This window comes from Mauremys mutica, chromosome 9 (assembly GCF_020497125.1).
Source record: "Mauremys mutica isolate MM-2020 ecotype Southern chromosome 9, ASM2049712v1, whole genome shotgun sequence".
NCBI lineage: Eukaryota > Metazoa > Chordata > Testudines > Geoemydidae > Mauremys > Mauremys mutica.
This window is the reverse complement of record NC_059080.1, coordinates 82,208,858-82,233,057: the sequence shown is the minus strand read 5'-3', so window position 1 is coordinate 82,233,057 and position 24,200 is coordinate 82,208,858. Positions and strand designations below refer to the sequence as shown.

Below are 24,200 nucleotides of genomic sequence, written 5' to 3'. Positions count from 1 at the left end.
ACCAGGGTTGGCTTAGAGTTGCTGGGGCCCAGAACCAGAGCCCGAGCCCCACCACCCGGGACTAAAGCTGGAGGCCTTCAACCCTGGGCAGCAGGGCTAAGTTACAGGCTCCCTGCCTAGGGCTGAAGCCCTTGGGCTCTGCTCCCCCCACCCCTGCCTGGGGGCCAGGCTTCAGTCCCCCCTTCGGGGGTCATTAGTAATTTTTGTTGTCGGAAGAGGGTCGCAGTGCAATGAAGTTTGAGAACCCCTGCAGTACAGTATATAAGAACATACTAGCCCAATTCAAGTCCTGTCCAGCTCTTAGTTAAAATAATTTTCCAAAAATCTTTTCAATTTCTATGCTAGTAATCCGAGCCAATCCCTTGAAGACAAGTTAAATGTCTTCAAGTCACCAGGGCCCAATGAAATACATCCTAGAATACTCAAAGAGCTGACTGAGGAGGTATCTGAGTCATTAGTGATTATCTTCAAAAAGTCATGGACAACAAGAGAGATTCCAGAGGACAGGAAAAGGGCAAATATAGTGCCAATCTATAAAATGGGAAATAAAGACAACCTGGGCAATTACAGACTAGTCAGCCTAATTTCAGTACCTGGAAAGATAATGGAGCAAATAATTAAGTAATTTGTGAAAACCCAAAAGATAATAAGGTGATAAGTAATAGCTTTCTTTGACAGGGTAACAAGTCTTGTGGATAGGGGGAAGCAGTAGATGTGGTATATATCTTGACTTTAGTAAGGTTTTTTGATACTATCTTGCATAACCTTCTCATAAGCAAACTAGGGAAATACAACCTAGATGGAGCTCCTGTAAAGTGGGTGCATAACTGGTTGGAAAACCATTCCAAGAGAGTAGTTATCAGTGGTTCACAGTCAAGCTGGAAGGGCATCTCAAGTGGGGTCCCACGGGGATCAGTTCTGAGTCCAGTTCTGTTCAATATTTTCATCAGTGATTTAGATAATGGCATAGAGAGTACACTTATAAAGTCTGCAGATGATACCAAGTTGGGATGGGCTGGAAGATGGGATTAAAATTCAAAATGATTGGGACAAACTGGAGAAATGGTCTAAAGTAAATAGGATGAAATTCAATAAGGACAAATGCAAAGTACTCCACTTAGGAAGGAACAATTAATGGTGCACATACAAAATGGGAAATGACTGCCTAGGAAGGAGTACTGCAGAAAGGGGTGTGGGGGTCATAGTGGATCACAAACTAAACATGAGTCAACAGTGTAACACTACTACAAAAAAAAAAGCAAACATCATTCTGGGATGTATTAGCAGAAGTGTAGTAAGCAAAACTCGAGAAGTAATTCTTCCACTCTACTCTGCACTGATTAGGCCTCAACTGGAGTATTGTGTTCAGTTCTGGGCACCACATTTCAGGAAATACGTGGACATACTGGAAAAAGTCCAGAGAAGAGCAACAAAAATGACTGAAGGTCTAGAAAACATGACCTATAAGGGAAGATAGAAAGAATTGGGTTTGTTTAGTCTGGAGAAGAGAAGACTGAGGGGGGACATTATAACAGTTTTCAAGTACGTAAAAGGTTGTTACAAGGAGGAGGGAGAAAAATTGTTCTTCTTAACCTCCAAGGACAAGACAAGAAGCAATGGGCTTAAATAGCAGCAAGGTTAGTTTAGGTTGGACATTAGGAAAAACTTCCTAACTGTCAGGGTGGTTAAACACTGGAATAAATTGCCTAAGGAGGTTGTAGAATCTCCATCATTGGAGATTTTTTAAGAGCAGGTTAGACAAACTGGTCAGATATAGCCTAGGCCCTAGATAATACTTAGTCCTGCCATGAGTGCAGGGGACTGGACTAGAACTAGATGACCTCTCGAGGTCCCTTCCAGTCCTACGATTCTATGATTTAGCCCCAATCTTTTCCCCCTAAAAATCCTTAATACCTACAAAATGTAAATACTTCCTCTTTACACCATCTTCTCCTGTGCCTTGAGACCCTGAAATTCTCTGTCAAAAATAGGAAAATAAAGTAGTCATGAAAGCTCAGGTTTGACTCCTGGTGCACAGTGACTGGATTACACAATTTTACCAAATTTCAGCAACACCTGTATGAAGCTGGAGAAACTCAATACTGACATGACCAAAAAAATAAAATTAGAGGTAAACTTTATGGGTAATATTTTCCATTAAAAAAACCTCAAAACCCTATGCACTTCAATTCATTACATTACATTCATTCCTCACTGTGCTCAATTATTGTGTTTATCTCCCTTTCAAGAACTCAAATGGAGGATAACAAAATAGCAGAGAAAGATGTTCCTTCCTCAAGTGCTCAGAAGTGGTACCCACACTTCATAAAGTACAAAATATTTGACAGAGAAGAGGCTATGCAGGATAAAGCTTTCAAGAAACAAAGCAAAAAGGTTACATGTTTGTTACAGCAAGTGTCACATCACATGATGCTTATTAGGTACTGTAAAGCAAACAGGTCGTCATCTTATGAACATAGCTTGTCATGAAAACGTATGTACTTTTTAATGGAGACAAGGAAGTCTAATAGTTACTATATTCTGAATCAGATGTGGTTAAATACACACACACACACATTCCCCAGCCACGCAACCCCCTTTTTAACCTCACTCAGGCCCCACATTGCAACAACCTCATCCAGGTCTGAGATGGGGTGTGAGTGTGACTCTCACCAGAACTGCTCCAAATTTTAGTTAGGAACATAAGGAGGTAGAGAGGGAAGTCATCTAAAAAACAAAGAGAAATACACAGGGCTGGGTGAGCTGCCTCTTCAGACTCCCAACCCAGAAAACTAAAGACATTTTAACTCCAGTCCTCCATGTTCCACTGCCAGGACATCAACAAGAGTTATTTTTAAGCTAATAGAAATTGTCTTTGTGCACCTTTTGTTACTGCTATAGAAATTCAGCAGATGGCAGTTAGCTGTGTTTTGCTGAGAAATCCTTTGCATAAATTCACCTTAGAATACGAGATGCTTACATGACCAGAAGGTACTCTCTTTTATTGAAGCCTTCAACACATTTCTGATGTCAGCTTCTAATGTTCTTTGGTTATGATCAGCCAACTTCCCTCCTCACCTTTGCAGAATCCTTGCTCTCTTTCTTCCACTCACAACTCCACACTTTGTTCCAAGTGTAGGGAGTGGTGCAGACAGCCTCTATACACCTTCAAGGAACTGATAAGGTGTACTAAACAACTGCTCAGTCACTTTGCTTTTGCATTGCATCCCTTCTTCCCCACTCCTTATTCAGTTTACTTAGATTGTAAAATCAGGTTCCTTATCTGACATCAAAAGTGTCACATGCATCACAGGCTCTCTATGAATAAATATTCACTTTAGCCTTCAGCATCTAGTTTTTGAATCAGATGTAAAATATACATTGACTCACGAACAAAAAAGTTAATGACAGCCAGCTTTGGAATTATGGTATCTGTATGAGATACTCACAGGGGAGTCTTATTCAGCAATGACCACAGCACTACAAATCCCTAAGCCACTGGACTTCAGGCGCACTAGACAGATTTTGAGATGGGAAAGTAGCATTGGGGTATGAAATATGTTACATTACTGTATTATAACTACCATTAGCACCAATGAATAAGGAAGACTTGACAGAACTCTGGTGCTACTAACAGCCTTCTAGTCACAGAATTGCAAAATAGCAGCAGCTGCAGAAAGACACCGGTGAGAGAAAAAGAAAGGAGCGGGGAAAGAAAAAAAGCTATCAGAAAGGGATAAAAAGAGCTGCAAAGCCCTGGTATGTATCTACTGTTAGCAGTTTCTAATTTCTTTTTTAAAATGTTACATAATTCTACCACACACCTTACCGTTAATATACTGTATGATTGTTCATCATTTAGCCAATTTGAGCACATCTTAACTGAAACAGAACTTGGCTGATTATTTTAGATAACAGTTATAACTTTGAAACTGAGAGGAAATTCAGAGTACAAAATCCAGAATGAAAAAATAACTTTACTGTATAATTAGAAGGCCAGATCCTGCAGTTTTCCAATTCAACCAGAGAACATAAGAGTAGACCCATGGATGTACATATGCCTTCACACTCCACAAGCTGTTATTGGGGATTGAACCTGAATCTTTAAGCACCAAGAGCACACACTCCCCATTACCACATGAGCACAACTCCATTAGCAGTAAGTAGCAGGCAGCTCATGATCACAGCCCAGCCCTTAAATGATCCTATACTGCATTATATACACCAAATTTCACAACAAGGAAAAAACAAAAAAAACTACATTAAAACACTTCCCCAAAATTAAGTTTATAATGGAAATGCCAGCAGATTCTGCTTTAAAGCTGTTGTGTAACTGTTTAAAAAAATTAAGTGCTAAATACCTCCAAATAAAGTAGGTACAAAGAGGCAAGCAGTGTAACTGATTCTAAATATTACCTTCTGTCCATTTTAAATACCCCCAGGAAGTCAGACCACCCAGCTCTTGACACACAGTGTTATCACAGAAAACAGAGTCCAGTTATCTGGGTAAAGTCAATTGTGTTTTTGAATAATCTTGCAAAGTTTTACAATGTTCTGTATGTTTTTTGCTATTTTATTTAGCATATACTTTTAATCCTTGCAAGGGAAAAAATAGTAATTGACATAACTCCTTCCCAGAAATGAGCCTAATCCATGGTTAACGGTAGCTGTAACATCACAGCATGGTGCATACTAGGAAATCAAAGTGGAGCAGCCAGTGTGACCTCATGAGCTTTACTTGTAAGCTTTCAATGTGCTAAATGCCCTTCTCCTTTTGCAGTTTAGGGTACTCTTCATACCTATTTACTTAAAAACATGCTTGAGATTAGTAATTAAAAGTGAACTACAGCAATGCTTCCATAATTATGTAAAATTTAGACTGTTGTAAACACTATACATTTCATAAATAAGTAACATTTTGTACCATGGGACTAACTACCAAAAGCTCAAATCATTTAGTCCAGCGTTTCGCAAACTTCAGACGCTGCTTGTGTAGGGAAAGCCCCTGACAGGCCGGGCCGGTTTGTTTACCTATCGCGTCCGCAGGTCTGTCCGATCGCGGCTCCCTCTGGCCGTGGTTCGCTGCTCTAGGCCAATGGGAGCTGCTGGAAGCGGTAGCCAGTACGTCCCTCGGCCCGCGCCGCTTCCATCAGCTTCCATTGGCCTTAAGCAGCGAACCATGGCCAGTGGGAGCCGCGATCAGCCAGACCTGCGGACGCAGCAGGTAAACAAATCAGCCCGGCCTGCCAGGGCTTTCCCTACAGAAGCAGTGTCCCAAGTTTGGGAAACACTGATTTAGTCGATTAGTCTTACTTTGAGTATTTAAATATTACCTAGTATTTATATTTAATTACACTAAAACCCTCAGCTCTGTAAATTACTGTGTAGCTCCTATATTCCCTAAAATTCAATATCTGGCTTACTAAATATACTTCCATTTGCACCTTATACTTTTGGCATTTAATTATTTTAAACCCAATTTTTTGTAAACTTTGAGCCAAATCAGCAAACATTTATGCACAAGTATTCCCACTGAGTTCAACAGCTGCTATTGTGATTGCCTGGTTATTGTCAAAGTCCATTTAGAGAACCAATCAAGCTGCTTAAATAACCAAACTGCTACTACACATGTTCTGAAGAAACAAGTATCCAGACAACAGTTATAATGCACATATGAACAATGATGGTGAAAGAACTGCTCATTTCTTTAGCCATATTTAGAAAATCAGGTATATTTAAAACTAAAACACCACTTAAATACTTTATACAAAAATTCAGAACTGGGTGCCTCACCTGTCTGGTAGTTATCATTCAGTAACAGGATATAGGCCAGAAAAATTCAATAGAGAATGACTAAAGCAATGATGTTGATAGCCATTGATAATGAACAGATTTTTTCTGAGGATAAACATTTAAATAAGAGTAGGAAACTTTTTTTTTTAAAGTTACAAAAAAAATTAAAACATGCTATAATACTCTTTGAAACCTTCTACTTCCAGAGTTAACACATGGATACACTTTTAGAATATGGTCAGTTTTTTTAATAACAATTCTGCTTGTTATTATCAAAAACCCCTATTAGTCACAATCAGATTTACCAAAAAAGCTATAGCTTTCCACACCACATATGTCTGCAAATCTTGGTTTTATATACGTCTGAACATGAAACATCAGAAATTTGCATCAACTTTAAACCCTTTCTTTTTGAGAGGACCACGGATGGGAGAGAAAAGAAAAGTAATTAGGGCTGGTCTATGATAAGCCAATAATAAACAGACTTTACATAAAGCCACTATATGCCTGGTTCACAGAAAACCACCTATCTGCGAACAGGCAAGGAATTTTCAGATTGTTACAGTTAAGCCAGTCTAAGGCTCATTTTTAGCTGTCCTTTGCATCTGACCAGCCAAATGCACAGTATGTACTTCATCTTCTCATCTAAGGCCATGTCTACACTTACCGGGGATAGACGCTGCTGTGATAGATGCAGCAGGAGTCAATTTAGTGGGTCTAAGACCCGCTAAATCAACCACAGAGCACTCTCCGGTTGACTCCAGTACTCCACCGAAATGAGAGCAGCGCGGTGTAGACACTGCAGTAAGTCGACTTAAGCTACGTTGATTCACATAGCTGGAGTAGCATAATTTAGGTTGATGGCTAGCATATCCCAAACTCCATAGCTATCTGGAGACTGAGGATACCCGGCAGAGTCCACCAGACATAACCACTACACACATGGCTTGTATAAAAGATATAACCACTGAAGAATAAGCTAATTTCACATGGTGAGACAGGAAAATGACCAGAAATGGAATCCTGCAGTCCCAAAAAAAACAAAAAAAAACAACTGTCCATTAATAACAATAAGGCTCTATTTATAATGCTGCAGAGAGCCCTTTTGTAAGTAAAGTTCTCTCAAACCAAAAGAATTTCCCCTTTTACTTGAAGTTTACAAAAAAGGAATCTTGATCTTTACTAACATTGATTTTAAAAGGTTCCTTCCTTCTGTCTTAAAGATTTGGTTTCTCTAAAATGTTTTATATTGAATTTCACAGGCTATCGGTACTCCAGGATGTTGTTGTTAGAAGTTTTATTTTCAGAAGTCAGTTTTTTTGTCAAATTAATTATATGACAAACTGATGTATTAAATAATTCTCATTTAAAAATTTTTTTTTACTTTTAAAGAAAAAGCACAACTATATTAACTTAAAGGCCTTGATTTTATGTCAATAGTTTAAAAAATGGCCAAAGCAGCATATATTCAAAGAGCAGATAGCTATCTTCTAGCTTCCAGCACAACTTCTTAGAATTCTCTCTATGATATATTATAGCTTAATCATAGATTTTAGCTAAATTCTATTTATCTAAATATGTTTTTAGAATGTTTCATTTGAAATCTAAAATTTTAATTTGCTTTTAGAACATTTTAAACAATCAGCAACAAATCATTTAATAATTTAAAATGAATCTATGATAACAGCATTTCTTAGTAAAAGTATGGGGGAAATCGATTACAAAACTAAAAATATGACTATTTGATTATTACTTCTTCCTGGGGGGAAGAAAGGCAGGAGAAAATGAAAACAATCATACCTTCTTGTTCTACTCTTTGATCTTGATCTCTGAGACCTATAGGATTTTCCTCGGCCCCTCGATCGACTACGACTATGTTTTCTTTTGGATCCATATGAAGAGCTACTGCTAGATCGATGTCTGCGTCTGAAATAACAATGTGTTATTGGCACACTCCTACTTTTAAAAAAAGCACCTATCAATGTTAGTTTAAAAAGGACACTCAAATAATCTATTTTTATTAAAACAGCACCTAGAGGCCCTAATTGAGATCAGGGTCCCATTGTGCTAGGCATGGTACGTACAAATAGTAAGAGACAGTTCTTTTCCCACAGACCTTACACTCTAAGCAGGCAAGATAGACAAAAGAGTGGGAGGAGAAACAGAGGCACAGACAGGTGAAGTGACTTGCCCAAGGTCATGCAACAAGTCAATGACAAAGCCAGGAACAGAACATAGTCCAGAGCCCAATTTACTGGATCGCATTGCCTCTCTGTGGCCTCTACATACAAAATATCAAGTTAAACTCACATTTAGGACTACATCCATAGCAGGATCTATGTAGGTCTAAGGATCAACTGCATGGAATATGTTGCAGGATCGGGGACTAAGGTTGCAATGGTAAAAATAAAATTCAAGATATATAAAGTTATGTTTCCCACAGCCACACTGCACATAGTTTTTCAGCCATATTGCCTTTATGCAGTATTTTCTATCCTGTTCTTGTTATATGATTAACTTAATATATTTATGTTACCTTAACTTTTGTAATGGGTAAGCTTAATTTTTCGTTTATGTATGCTTTTTGAATTTACATATCCTGATATTTTTAAAATGCCCAATAATAATATAATTTCAATTATCACAATTACAACTTGAAGTTTCCTCCTCAATGACGTGAATGGAGTAGAGAAGGATGGAATTCACTTCAGTTATTTATTTCAGTTTATAAAAATGCATCTTTCCAATGTTCTGGGTACACGTTTAAACACATGGGAAAAACTCTTAGAAAAGCAATAATAAATAGAAATTACCCCCAAAACAAGGATCCTCACAAATCCCCACATTTCAAAACAAAACTCTTACAACCTCCACTAAGATACTCTTCCTTCCCAATCCAAATCCTGGGAGAAGAAGTGAGACTTGTTTTGGAAACTGTATAAGGGAAACAAATGTCAGAGTAGAGAACCCCTTATTCAGATGACCCTCCGCCTCACAATTAACCTGGTGACTGTTACACCCCTCAATTGAGCTACCATATTGTGCACTAGTTGATATACGAGTAGTATTAATAGGTACCCCATATAGAAGCATTGCTATAATCCAGTCTCTAGATGACAGAGACATGTATCACTGTGGACGTGCACCTTTCCAAAAGAAGAAAGGTTACTTCCTGTCCAAGTGTGGATACTAAAAAACAAACATCACTCTCTGGGCCACACCTTGTACCTGGAAATCAAGAAGTGAATAGGGATTTGCTTTTGTCACAGTAAAATTATGCATAATTTACAGCACAGTCATGATAAAATAGATAATTTTGTGTTATGGTCACTGCAACTTGTGGACGCAACTGCCGCGCATTAAGAATTCGATGTCATCCTCTTAAAAACAGGATTAGATCAGCGCGAACAAACTATTAGTCCAGCTGGTCTCAAACTGTGGGTCAGGACCCCAAAGTGGGTCACAACCCCATTTTAATGGGGTTGCCAGGTCTGGCTTAGACTTGCTTGGGCCCAGGGCTAAAGCCCAAGCTCAAGAGCTTCAGCCCTGGGCAGCAGAGCTAAGTGTACAGGCCCCCTGCCTGGGGCTGAAACCCTTGGGCTTCAGCTTTGGCACCCCAGCTGGGGCAGTGGGACTTTGGCTTTGCCCCTCCTTCCCCCTGAGGTGGCGGGGCTTAGGCACGCTCAGGCTTTGATCCCCGCTCCTGGGATCCTGTAGTAATTTTTGTTGTCAGAAGAGGGTCGCACTGCAATGAAGTTTGAGAACCCCTGTATTAATCAGTGCTCAAATTGTGCTGGGATATGAGAGGGCCTCTCCTCCATCTGTTCCCCCTTCCACTTTGACTCTTCCACCCCACCCCACAGATCCTTCTCCACAGTGCAGAACTCCTAGATGGGAGAGGGCTGGGTCTTCGCCCCTCACTCATGCCCCAGGTCCCTTGTGGTGACAGCTCCTGTTATCTGCCTTTTTTCCCCGTGGTAGGTCCCCAAGTCCTCAATCCCCATTCCCGCAATCTTTGACCCATCTCTTGTCCTAGCCTCTCGCTGAGACCTGTTGCCCAGGCTCAACATTTCACTGATGGATCCCAGGCTCTGAGGTGCTTCTCTGGAGAAAAGTCTCTTCATCCTGGCAGGAAGCAAGAGGTGCTGCCTGGTGCCCTGGCCAGTTGTTTGGTGGAGACTGGTTCAAACCACCCATGTGAGATCCCAACCTGACCATTCCTCCTCTGGTGACGGGGTGGGAAGAGAAACTGGGCAAGCTCGGAGGAGAGTGGGCTGTGGGAGGTCAAGAACCAGGGAACCTACAAGGGAGAAGTAAGACAGAGAATGGCAGTAGTCACCACATGGGACCCAGGGATGAGGGGGGCAAAGACCCAACCTTGCCCCATCTAGGAACTCTGCACTAGGAAGAGGAGTGTGGGGGATGAGTTACAATGGAAGGAGAGGACAAAGAGGGGTTTGACACAGAGGTAGGCAAGACTGGAGCAGAGGAGCTATGGGGTATTGAATAGGTGCAGAAAGCTGAAGGGAGGCACCTTAACGGCAGGGTGAAAAGTAGAAATAGTGTAAGGGGTAATGGCAGGTAGAAGAGATACTGTGGTGGGTGCAAAAGGAGAGTTATGAGTAAGGGAGGAGGCAGGGGCATAAGTTGGGTGTTAACTGGTAAGGGAGGCGGAGGCGGCAATTAGTGGTAGGGAAAGATGCATAGCAGAAGGTAAGGCATAGGGGAGGAGATAACTGATCAAAGCAAAGTAATGAACTGCTCATGTACAGCCTACTGTCACTCATTAACAGTTTGTTCATTTGCTTTGATCAGCTGCCACACATTAACAGTTTGTTAGTTCACTTTGATCTAGTCCCATTACAAAGAAGATTATATCAAAGCGAACTAACAAACTGTTAATGCGCGGCAGCAGGGCCCATATAAATGGTTCTGTACAGTGGTGAGCTTTCACAATGGAGCTGAAATAAATGGCAAAATTCACAGGTTCTCTGACGAGCTGTGATCATGGTGACAGAATTACATCCCTACAAATAAGGAACCAAATGGATCCATAAACAAGGGCAGACTACCTCCATAGAAACACCAACATCTCCACTATTTCTTCTAGTCACTTCTCCTAATTTATCCACATAACCACAATCTTTTCTGGCTGATTGAGTTACAGTCAGCTGACCTTCATCCAAGCCCTAAACCCAGCAAGACATTGTGTCAACTAATGAACTACAAACAGCTGGATCCAATGAAATACAGACATGCAGAGCTGTGTGTGTTCTCTGCCTACTGGAGACATCACAACCCATATAACCTCAACCTTTTTTTCTCTCAGTGACATCACGTAGGCTTAAAAGAAGTGAGCACAAGAACAGAATCTTGGTAATATACAAGGGTCCTATGGCCTGATAAGCCATTACCAAATACTGTGTTCTGCAAGAGAAGAGAGTCTGGCATCTATCTTTGCCTGGGTTAACAGTTGTTTCTCCTAAACTTCATGGTCAATAATATCAAAGACAGCTGGAAAAAAAAATAATCAACAGGGACAAATGATTTTCATCAGTTGCCAACAACAGAACCACTGGTAATTGAACCAGTACAGTCTCACTATTGTATTTATATGTATTTACAGAGCACCGATCAGAATAGTCATTTATTACTGCACAAAAATTTAAAAAAAATATAGCAAAGACTGCTTAGTGGGCAGTCAGTAGAGCTTTTGAATTAGAGTTAGTCCTATTTGAAGAGCTGTTGCTATTTAGTTTCCTTCCATCCTGGTTCTCTGAAGAATGCTATGGTAAAGGTGTGTCTTGCATAACTATCAACTTCTACCTGTACTTTATCAACCTCTATCCTCTGCTCTTTACTAGCATAGAGTATCTCCTTTAACAAATCCTCCTCCAATGGATAATGTCTCTGTCGGAATGTGCTTCCATGCACCTGTCGACTTTCCCTTAGCTTAAAAATTCCTCTACAACCTTTTTAATTTTATATGCCAGCAATCTGGTTCTGTTTTGGTTCAGGTGGAGCCCATCCTTCTGTACAGGCTCCTCCTTTCCCAAAAGGTTCCTCAGTTCTTAATAAGCCTAAAACCTTCCTCCCAAAACTATTGTCTAATCCATGCATAAAGACCCTACAGTTCTGCCTGTCTAACTGGCGTGCACATGGAACTGAAAGCATTTCAGAGAACACTACAATCCAGGACTTTAATCTCTTACCTAACAGCCTATATTTGGCCTCCAGAACCTCTCTCCAACCTTTCCTACTCCTCTTATTGACTGCTGATATTCGATTTTTAAGGGTCATGCTCGAATCATCCCTGACCCTGAGGCGTAATACCATCTTAACTGTCAGGTGCAAATGCCCTAAACAGAGAGTGAGGCAAAACCTGATAGCCAGATCCTCAAAGCAAACAAACACTTTGGTCTTTTCTGGATTCAATTTAAGTAAGCTGGTCTTCATCCAGACTCCAATCTCCCTCAAGCTCTGTTTTATCTGTGAGATATCCATATCTGCACTAGACGAAAGAGATTCACAAAGCTGCATATCATCTGCATATTTTTGGCATTGAAGCCCATGTCATCTTGCTATGTCCCCTAAGGGCTCTATGTAGATGCTAAGCAGGAGGAGAAAAAAAAAAACTAGGCCTAAAGGATTCCACATGTCTAGGCTTATGGGGAAATGAGGGACTTGCCCATCATGATTTATGACTGATTAGAAAAGAATAAAACTAGACAAGTGCACTTGTTTACTCATGTCATAAAACGTTAAGTGATTCAGCAGCAACTTCTGATCAATTACGTCAAATGTAGCAGTACAAGATAAGTATTCTTCAACTAGTCTGACCTTTATTATCTAAAACGTGGCTTCATTGGTGCAACAAGCACAATCTTGGTTCTCTGCCCATCTGAAGCCAGATTAAGAGGCATCCAGGATTTTTGGGAGATTAGGTGCTGCTGGAGTAGTTTGATACCACCTTCTTGGTCATCATGCCCAGCAAAGAGAGGTTTTACATCAAGCAGAAGCTAGCCGAGGTATTGGCATGAAGTGTTTGTTTCTTGAGGACAGACTAAACTATTGAATGTTTTCCCCACATCACAAAAGGATAAAAATTATAGCAGAAAACTAACCTTTAAAATAAGTGTAAATATTAATTGAAAAACTCACTCAAACCTTGCCATTTTAAAAGTCTACTTTCCTCCATCACACTCGTGGGTTGTTAGATTAACTTTGTTTTAAACTAGCAGCACAAAGACACATAGTTGTGTACGACTGGCTGAGTGAAATTACTTATGCTGAAATCAGTGCATAAACTATTAGCCCTCTCTTTCTCAAAAAAAAAAACAACACCAAATTCAGAGTTTAAAATTCTGATGGGGTCTGATGGCAGGTGTTTGTTTAAACAGAAAAGTTACTTTAAACTTACATTCACAGCGGTGATGTTTGTAACTAAGCGGAAAAACAACAGTATCATGCAAGACAGATAATTTTGCTACGAAAGCCCAAAACAGGTGTTTGACAGATTTTGCATGACAATTACCCAGAACATGCACTGTATTCAAATATTCTTAGCCTTGCTGCATAACTGAAGCTGCCCCACCAACAGACAAAAGTAACACCGAGTAAAGTATTATAAATTCACCTTTTTTCATAAGAATGTGAACGGGATTGGAGATCTCGAGACCGTGATCTTGACCTTGACTTCCTTCCTGATTTCTTACGGCTGTATGTTCTACTATCTGAAGAACTACTTGAAGATGAACGTCTACGGTGTTTCTTTTTTCTTTTGTTTCTGTTTTCTTCTTCAGTATCTGAGGAACGACGTCCCATTTTTACAAGCTATTTAAAAACAGGAAAAAAGTTATAAAATTCAGAATGCAGTGTGCATTTATTTTTATAATACTGTAGCTTGTACAAGTTACTACATGGTGGTGGTGGGCAGCCAGAGAATGGAAAAAACCTACCCCTTTAAGTTCCTAGTTGCATAGTCATTTTGCACAAGAGAGATCAGCAGCTTTATGTTTCTAAATCAACAGATTAAATTGAGTTATTTTATCAGCATTTTAGATTTAAAACATATTATGGTATTAAATTTGTTACAAACTGCAAAGTACCTTTACAAGCCAATTAATCCCAGTCAAAAAGTTATGGTAAAAATTGGTTTCTACACCAGACTGTTGCATTTTATCTTTAATATGTTTCTAGTCATTTTCTGTTGTACTCTGATACTAGTTTTTCAGTACCCACTGTGTTAGGGTATAAGGTGTTAGGATACATACATGTACATCTCTAAAACCAGAGACCTCATTTGAAGAGCATTCTTAGCTAACACTGTACTATTGTTTACTTGTTTAATTTACAATTGTGCAAAGGAGGATATAGTAATGCAAACTTTATGGTCTGAATAATGCTAGCCTATCAATTTCTAGCAATGTAATTACTGTTGTTCAAGTAAGTATTTGTTGACTGTATATTCCTACTAGCATTCCTACTGTCATAATGAAAAATATGAAAAGATAAAGTTCCTCTGGAAATAATAAGTTATATTATCAGAGGATGGAAGCTCTTTTATAGTTAGGCTGATTGAGGTGTTCACTTCAAAACCACACAACTTTAAATGGTTTTACTCTAAAACCAGAGCTATAAATATTAAACTTTAGACATGTTCCTTGATCCCCAAGGTGTTTACTTGGATAAAGTTTCACATTTATACATTTGGCTAAGGCTGTAAAAAAATTGCCATTCATTTAACTGCTGGGGAGACAATCCTCTTTTCTTTGTTTGGAACTCATAAGAAATCCATTTTTATTGCTGTCACATCATAATTAAAGAATTATGATGCCTATAGAATTTTTTAGGTTATAAAAATGGATAATGCTTTAAATCCTTTTTTGTTCCAGTATCACCATTCCCACCCACCCAAGATACTAAGATTTCCCTCCTCAGACTACTGGCACTTAACATGAGGCCTTCTTCCCAAGAATGAGCAATTATTTAGGGGCTCTCTAGCTACATCTACATTAGGAAATTGGGATCCATAATTCTCCATTAATAGCAATGGTAGAAGCTGTAGAGTAGAAAGGGCTGAAGCATTTTTAACCACAATATCATCTAACCCAGTGGTTCCCAAACTGGGGTTCAGGAACCCCTGGGGGTTCGCAAAATGTTACAGGGGGTTCTCGGGGAAAAAAAATCCCTAATGGCAGACAGAGCTGTCCCCAGGAACTCTGGGCAGCACGGGGCCAGCAGCATGGGGCCCCTGGACTTCCAAGAGCTAAGCAGATCAAAGCAAGTATATATCACACTGAGGAGATTTAAACTTCAAGACTCCTTATAAAACATGGAAAGGGAGGTGAATATTTTTTGCTGTTTTTAAAATTAAATAGGCAGCTAGTATAGATTTTTAAATTATTATGAAGAACAAGTTTAAGCTTTGTTGTAACGTGCGTTGTTTGCCTGGGTGGCTCAAGATCTGAATGCTTGTGTAGGAGGAACTCTTTGAGTTGGCTTCTTAAATACCCTCATGCTGTTTCACATCTGATTCTCCTTGATGAAACAGAGGAGCCTTGTCTTATAACAGGCTTATTCAAAGTGATACAAGCTACGAAAGTGAGACCTTGGAAGAGTGTTGCTGTTTTCATAATCTAATAAAAATACTGTAATGATAAATAATAATAAATAGTGTGTAATAAACATGTCATAAAAAAACAAAATTTTATATTTCCAAGATCATTGCGTCAGGTAACGGAGAAAATCCCTGGAAATAATCATTTTTAGGAGGGGGTTTGCAAGACTTGACATTTTAGTGAAAGGGGTTCACAGGTTACTAAAGTTTGGGAACCACTGATCTAACCTTAACCAATCGGGAAGATTTACAGGTCCTAATTTTCCTAGTATTGCCCTTTGCATTCCACTTGTCTGTTCCTGGCACCCAGCCTTTGCCCCTCCCCACTCCTTTCAATCACCTATAGGGCATAACCCTGTCTGCAGTAAAGGAGCAGAAAAATGGAACCAAGGGGAACTTCTCAATTATGGTCATTTAAAGCACTGCTTCCCAAACCATGAGTTGTGACTCCCAGGGGAGTGTTTGGGAGCAAAACTGAATCAATATGCTGGTTTGGGGGTTTACACACCCCTAATTAATAGACTATTAAACTAGGTTTAAAAATCACCTATGTCTTATCTATGGCTTTGCATCTTATGCTGCTGCTGCCTGGGCAAGAAACCTCTCTGTACCCTCTTCTCCTGCAGGGGGACTTCAGCCAAGAGACTTCCAGCTGGAGGAAGCATTTGTCAGGAAGTCTCTCAGCTAAAGGCCTTCTGCCGGAGTAGAAGGCAAAGCAAGGCTCCCAGTGCCAGTGTGTCAGCATTATAACAGAATGATTATCAAGTTCTAAACTACATGTAGCAAACATTCGCCTGACGATCATAGAAATTTAGGGCTGGAAGGAAACCAAGAGATCATTTAGTCCAGCCCCTATAATGACCCAGGACCAAGTATACCTAGAATCTCTCTGACCGTTGTTTATCTAGCCTGTTTTTTAAAACCTCCAAGAATGGGATTCTGCAACCTCCCTTGGAAGCTAGTTCCAGGGCTTAACTACTCTATAGTTAGAAAGTTTTTACTGATATCTAACCTACATTTCCCTTGATGCAGATTAAGCCAATCATTTCTTGTCCTACTTTCAGTGGATGTAGAAAACAACTGGTTACTGTCCTCTTTATAATAGCCTTTAACATATTTGAAGACTTATCAGGTCCCCGCTGTCTTCTTTTCCCAAGACTAAGCATGCCCAGTTCATTTAGCCTTTCCTCACAAGACTGATTTTCTAGAAATTGTATCATTTGTGTTGCTCTCCTCTGGACCCTCTCCAATTGGTCTCCATCTTTCTTTAAAAGTGCGGTGCCCAGAATAGAAAATACTACTCCCCAGCTGAGGCCTCACCAGTACCAAATAGAGTAGGACAAATGCATCCTGGGTCTTACACACAATACTCTTGTTAATACACCACAGAATGATATTGCCTTTTCATGTTCAATTTGTAATCCAAAAAACAGATCCTTTTTCTGCAGTGCTAATGACTAGCCAGTCACTTCTCATTTTGTAGCTGTGTATTTAATTTTCCCCTTCCTAAGTGTAGTACCTTGGACTTCTCTTTATTGAATTTCATGTTGTTGATTTCAGACCAATTACTCAGTTTGTCATGGTCACTATGAATTCTAATCTTGTCCTCCAAAGTGCTAGGAACCCCTCCCAACTTGGTGTCATCCACAGATTTTATAAACATGCTCTCCACTCTATTATCCAGGTCATTAATTAAAATATTGACTAGTACCAGACCCATGATGCACCTTTCCAGGACCCCACTACATACATGTCCCTCTCCTACCCCCACTCCTCCCACGTTTGACAGGAAACCATTGATAACTACTCTGACTACAGTCTTTCAATCAGTTTTCAACCACCTTATAGTAACTTCACCTAGGCCATATTCTCTAGTTTGCTTACAAGAATGTCACGTGGGACTTTCTCAAAAGCCTTACTAAAATCAAGATAATCACATCTACAACTTCCCGCCCATCCACTAGGCCAGTTTCTATGCCAAAGAAGGAAATTAGGTTGGTTTGGTATGATTTATTCTTGACAAATCCACATTGGCTACTACTTATAACAGAAGATTATTTTAATCAAGTTAAACAGAAAAGTAGACAATACAATAGTTACAGTTTGTATTTTCATGTCACGATATTACTGCAGGAAGTGTTCAGCCACAGTGTGTCTGTTAGTAAATAAAACTATGAGAACAGGGAAACTGCAGGGGCATTTAGAAACCAAATGCCAGAATTTGTAAATAAGAGCTGCAATTTTTACTTTAGAAATAGTAGGAATTAAAACCGAAAAAAAAACAAAAAGAAAACACATGTCTAACAAAGCAACTATTCTTCAAAAAGCCTTTGAAAGCATCTTACATGGTGGCCATGCAGGTTGTAAAATGCAGACAAGCACATACCATTGGCAAGACCATTCTACTTCCAGTAGCAACAGATATGAGTAGAATTATGATTGAGAAACAAGCAGCGGTGGCAATGAAAGCCATTCCTGTCTCAAATACCACCATCCATTGATGCACTGATGATCTTGCAGAAAATGTCCAGGATTAGTTGACAGAGCAAGTCAAGAGTCAGTATTTCGCACAGCAGCTTGATGAATCCATAAATACACCTCTACCTTGATATAACGCAACCCAATATAACAGAAATTCGGATATAACGCACCTCCGAGGGGGCGGGGCTGCGCATCCAGCGGATCTAAGCAAGTTCGATATAACACGGTTTCACCTATAATGCAGTAAGATTTTTTGGCTCCCGAGGACAGCCTTCTATCGAGGTAGAGGTGCATAGCCAACATGGCTCAGATTCTGTGTCATATGAGATTTATCAAAACAGGTACAAATAGTTAAAGAACTTTTATTTTGCAAAGAAATCCCAACTCAAGCTGGTGAGAAAATAATCAAGATCCTTGATAATGTCATAGTAGATGAAGGTCTTACCAGGCTATGTGTAGGGGGCTGTGCACAGATGGAGCAGAAACCAGCCATGACCAGAAAGAACAGTGGGGTTGCAGCACAAGCAAGCAGTGCTTAATTTGTGCAAGGACTTGCCACAGCTGAACCCCAGCACTTCTAGACTTGGCAGTTCATAGCCCCAGCATCTCTGCCTGCATCAGTTACATGTCACGCAGCTGCCAGAGGAACAGCCACAGCCCTAGCACCTCTTTCTTTATTTACTTGTGCTCAGTGCTTAATTTGTAAAGTGGCACCTGCTACAATTTGGACACACTACATAATCCATCACAAAGCTGCAACCTAAAGTACATTAAGCCCTCAACATTGTTATTAAAATGGTTAATTTTATAAAATCCCCAGCAGTGAAAACACAGTGTTTAAGTATGCCATTAGAAAGGATGGACTCTGACCACACTTATCTTCTATTTCACAGTAAAGGCAGATGCACTGTGCCACTTTTCCACATGACAACTATCTTTGAATGGTGTGATGCAATCCAAATTTTCCTCCTTGGGAAAACAGACCTTGCAGACTACATGAATAATGTGGACTTTTTGCCTACATTATTTACAGGGTGGGTGTATTTGACAAATGGAATGCACTATACCTACCACATCAAGGCAGGAATATAAATATACTAGATATGCAAGAAAAAATTGGAGATTCATGAAACAGCTTAGCCTTTGAAGAGCCCACAATGAAAAGGGACTTGCCAAGATGTTTCCAGTGTTAGACTTTTTAAAAGAACAGAATGAAAGTTATCAAAATGCTGTTAAAAACAAAATACTCATTCATTTGTCTGGATTGTACTCCTATTTTGATTAATACTTTCCTGGAGCTGAACATGAATCTCCAGATACCGACTGGATTTGAACCTCATTCTTAACAAGAGTTGATTCTATTCCAACCTTAAGTATCTCAGCTCATAAAAATCTCTTCGAATCTTCAAATGATGATACACTGAAGACCAAGTTTTCAAATCTAACAAACCAGTAATTTGCAGATTTCTGTTAACGGGGAGTACAAGGAACTTAGCGATAAAGATATGAAAGTGCTGCTTCCATTTGCTGAGAGTCTGGGCTTTCAGCAATGATTTCTGTGAAAACTAAATTTTGAAGTAATTTAAGCCTGGAAGATGACTTTTTTAGAGTACTATCAGAAATTTAGCCACACATTGCACAACTATGCAGTTCAAAACAGGCCCACTCTTCTCACTAAGATCTTAGGCCATGTCTGAACATGACCAAAAAAAATCCATATTTTCAAATTATAGTTTATTTAAATGGGATTAGATATGATTATACAATTAAAACAGACTGTATGTAGTTGACTGAAGTTGCAATACCATCCAAACCCTAGTGTCCCTCTTGAATGTAGTGTTCTGACTCTTGCATGTCATGCCCTGAGTCAGAAAAAGAAACAGTATTTGGTTGTGGGAAGCTACCAACTTCTAAAATATCTGTAATGGGCCTGCAAGTACTAAAAGTCTGAGAGCCAAATCCTGCAAGGTGCTCAGCAACTACCAGTGGCTTCAATTTTCAACACCTTGTAGTCAGCTCACTCTTAGCAAGTCACTTTTGAAACATATGCAATTCCCAATGGTAAGTACCCACCAAAAATCTCTCTCTTGATGTAACTGGCTAGCCCAAGAGAACATGGATTTTACTGGTTGCCTGGTTAAACGTATTCATCTCCCTTCTAGGAGGAAAAGTGTATTAACTAATAAATGGGAGTCATGGGTAAAAAAAAAAACACAAAAAACAAAAAACAAAAAACAAAAAAACAGCAGCACCTCATACTGCCAAAATACCTTTATGTGGCAATTTCTGAAGTAAAAAGTGCTACTCTGAGTGAATTATTAAAGCAATTTATTCCATACTGATTTTGACTTCTTAAGTTCAAAATAAGTACTGAAGCAATATTTTAGGATCCAATTTTTATCTCATTTAAATAAACATTACTTCATTTACAATTCTGTAAATTAAAAGTTCATGACAGCAAGATTAAGGAAATATAGCACAGGGAAGCACTGAATACAAGAGACTCATTTCTAATGACATATTCACTACTTGATATGTATATTGTTCTGACTCATGATATTACACTTCAACATATACATCATCCCCGATTCACTTTTTTTAAAAAAATGCACTTTTTTTTATTAAAAACCTAAAATTGCATCTACAAGTATATCAAGCTAATGAAGCAGACTACATAAACAACTGGCAACACTATTAATTCGTAAAAGCAATTATGTAGTTTCCCACTAACACATTTTTGGAGGAAAAATAAATTTTCCTGAGCTAGCTAAAAATCTAACCAAGATATACTCTTCGATTCCGTTAAAAATGCTTTACAATGGGTGGCACCATACCTTATTTACTGCACATTATTATTCAAAACCTGTTCTGAAGGCATAATTAATAATTTCCTCATAGGCTTTTCTATAGCACTCATGATTATAACATCCGAGTGCTTCACAAACATTTCTGCAAGATGACAGAGTATTATCCCCACAGAGATTGAGGTCAGAAGTATCCGTTAATTCTGGGTGCCCAATTTGAGACACCAAAGGACCTTTTTTTCCAGAGTACTTAGCATTACACAGCACATCATATGTTCAAAGCACAGCTCTTCTTGACATCAGTAGCAGCTGTGAGTGTTAAACACTTGTACAAATCAGATCCCAATGTCTTAAGGCATCCAAAATATGAGGAACATAATTAGTGACCACCTGAGAAAGTGGTTTAAGTGACTTCCCTAAGCATCATACAGGAACTCTGTGGCACAGGAAGGGATAGAATCCAGTTCTCCAGGGCAGATTTCTACTGCCTTCACTGCGAAATCATCCTCTCTCTTCCTGCAGTCCCTGCCTTATTCACCACACATCTTCCGAGGCTCCTTCATGAAAGCCATAGGCACAGGTGTGTACCTAGCACAGTTCATGAACTTCCCCACACCTGTACTTTCTGGGACATGATGGAGACCCTGACGCACATCTACATAGAGCGCATCAGGCCACAGCCCCTCTTCTAACTTCTCCAGAACCTCTTAATGAGGCTTTGGCTGCACACCCTGATCCTGGCATACCCATCCGTGGCCCCTCAGCCACAAGACCTCCTCCCCAACCTCCTCCTGACATTGGCCAATATGATCATCCGTCACTCCAGGAGGAGGACGCTGTACAGGGGTGTGCTCTACAATTGTGGGGCCTACGTCCAGACCCTTGTCTGTTCACACTGTCCCGAGGAATTCTTTCTGGAAGTGTCCACTGATTCCTTAGACACCAAATGAAATTTGAGATCATATTGATATCCACACCACTCATCAGGAGGAATGAAGCCTTTGATTAAATCCACTGCACAGACCTCTGTCACTTGAGCTAATGCAGTAACTGTTAGCAGTAGTAGATTTCATCCCCCTCTACTGCTCCATATAGAGGATGATGAGACACACACTTTGCCAGTGGGTTTCACAGATATTTGCTCACAGCAGAGGAATGAGGAGACTCAGGAACCTTGGGTTCCATTCCAGTCTCTGGGGAGGAGAGTGTTCTAGCTGGCACAGACTTCTGCCCATTTCCCCCCCAGGCTTGATCCCTTCTGCCCTCTCTTCTAACCTGTCCCTGGTACCAATCCTGTCTCTTCCCTGTCTCATCCCAGTCCCAGTCTACTCGCCTGCCCAGTATGCACTCCTCAAACTTCTCATCCCACTCCCAATCTCACCCCTTCAGACTCCTCATCCAAGTCCCAACCTGTCTCACCAGTTCCAATCTCCTAGCTGACTCTAGCCACTCACTGCAGCAGTGTTCCCGATCAACTCTTGGATTTCTGCATGGAAAACCCTGGGGTGGGGGCAGAATAAATTCTGCTTCAAAGACTGAATTCCTGACAAATCACTCCTTTTGCTGATAATGAGCATTCACAGAGGGACTCAAAGAATGGCAGCATGCCTCCTGTTGGAGCAGTGCTAACAGAAGACAAGACAGTCACAAAAAGTCGGACAGAGGCCCGTGCCAGACAGGTCCTATGTCTGCAGATCTGAGTGTGTCCTTTTATATGAATCCACTTAATCTGTAGCATTTGTAGACTTCTCCCCGTCCACAGCCCGCAAAAAACTACTCAGAGGGCAAAGATTTCATTAAAAAAAAAATTTGAAGTGAGCCTCATAGAACTGTTCCTAAGGAGAAACACACAGGAGGCAATAATCTGGACCACTTTTGCCATTATATGACTAACAATCAATGTAAACTGTGTTGGTGGTCTCAGTCCACTTTCCACATTACTATCAGACAAGCACCTACACCATAAATACCAACACAGCCACCATAACTGGCAATCTCAGCAAAGATGCCCAAGGTCACCCAGCAGATCAATGGCACAGCCTGGAATTGAACTCAGGCCTCCTGAGTGCCCATCCAGTGCCCTACGGCCCAGGTAATCCGCCTCTACAAAATGCTTCAGTCAGTACTACTATCAATTACATAAAATTCATTATAAAACCTGTTTTTCCATATTGCAAACCAATTATTTCAAGATATTAAAGACACACAATAATTACTTCATATTGCCTTACCTTGGAAGGTCCTAGGTAATCTACATTTGTTTCAATAACTTTACCACTTTAATTGGGCCTGCCCGCTGATTTAGATTGTAAAAAGATAACTAGTTTCACATTAAAGTAACAGGTTACTTTCATTCATCTCAATCTCAGACTGCAATTTCTATTATTTCTTATGGGACTTCCTAAAGTAGCTCCACACACCTTGTTTACTCATCAGATAATACACCAAAATTCTCTGTGCTACTGTGCTGACCTAGTTTAAAAGTTCTACAAGTACACTTTATATGGAAACATTTATTTTAATGTTCGTTATCCACCATCTTACTAGATAGCTAGTGTATTCCAAAATATTTTTCCATAGCTGGAAGATGTAAATAACATCCATAAAAGCACCTAACTATGAACAGAGAATTAAAATATCTAAAACACAAGATGTGTAATATTAGCCACAGCATACAATATAGATGGAAACAGAATCATAAAAGGAAACAGAATGTAGCTATAAATTGTCTTTCCGATACCAGGTATCTCAAGTCATTTAAAGGGTCTTATCCCACTTTCAATTAAGAAAATGAGAATTATGCCACTGATGTCAATGGGAGCAGGATATATCCAAAGAAGCTAGAGTTGTTTAATAATAGTAATGAAATTCCTGTGGAGGCAGAGCACCCACTATATGGAACACTCAAAAACAGTATCTACATGTCTGAACTCGAATGGAGCCATGGGAGCTCAGAACTTGTGAAAAATCTATGTCAAGGCATCTCAAGTTGTACATCCAACAACTGAGGAATTCAAAAATAAAATCAGGCTGCTTTTGAATATGTTGGTCCAAGTATTTCCCTCTCCCCTGATGACACCGTAAAAAACCCACACAAACAAGAAGGGAGACTAACCAACTACACAGAGGATGCAGCAAAACTGACTATACGCTAAGTGCAGCCAAATGTACAAACAGGAAAAAATAGAGAACATATTCTAATTTATTTCAGTTATATTGATTTAAGATGTTACATGAAACAGTAATAAGTAAAAAAAAAATTCAGTCAAAAGTGTAATCTTTAAATTGATGTGTCCCTTTCAACTTGATGATGTGGACCGGGGTGGCCAACCTGTGACTCTGGAGCCACATGCGGCTCTTTAGAAGTTAATATGCAGCTCCTTGTATAGGAACCGACTCCGGGGATGGAGCTACAGGTGCCAACTTTCCAATGTGCCGGGGGTGCTCACTGCTCAAACCCTGGCTCTGCCACAGGCCCTGCCCCCACTCCAACCCTTCCCACC

The 24,200-nt window shown here is 39.9% G+C and overlaps 1 protein-coding gene across 5 annotated transcripts in view; it reads right to left on the bottom strand.

Annotated features, from left to right (window-relative positions):
- Positions 1 to 24,200, bottom strand: part of RSRC1 (arginine and serine rich coiled-coil 1) — a 392,168-nt gene that overhangs the window by 352,962 nt on the left and 15,006 nt on the right. For 4 of the 5 annotated variants that reach the window (XM_045031597.1, XM_045031596.1, XM_045031595.1 and 1 more), the window contains 2 exons: positions 13,430 to 13,626; positions 7,594 to 7,719 (listed from right to left, as the gene is read on the bottom strand). In XM_045031597.1, coding sequence (XP_044887532.1) covers positions 7,594 to 7,719; positions 13,430 to 13,617 — 314 coding nt within the window. In that variant the 5' untranslated portion in view covers positions 13,618 to 13,626. Of the gene's footprint in view, positions 1 to 7,593; positions 7,720 to 13,429; positions 13,627 to 13,751; positions 13,770 to 24,200 lie in introns of those variants that run through there. The other variant, XM_045031598.1, reaches the window with a different exon arrangement.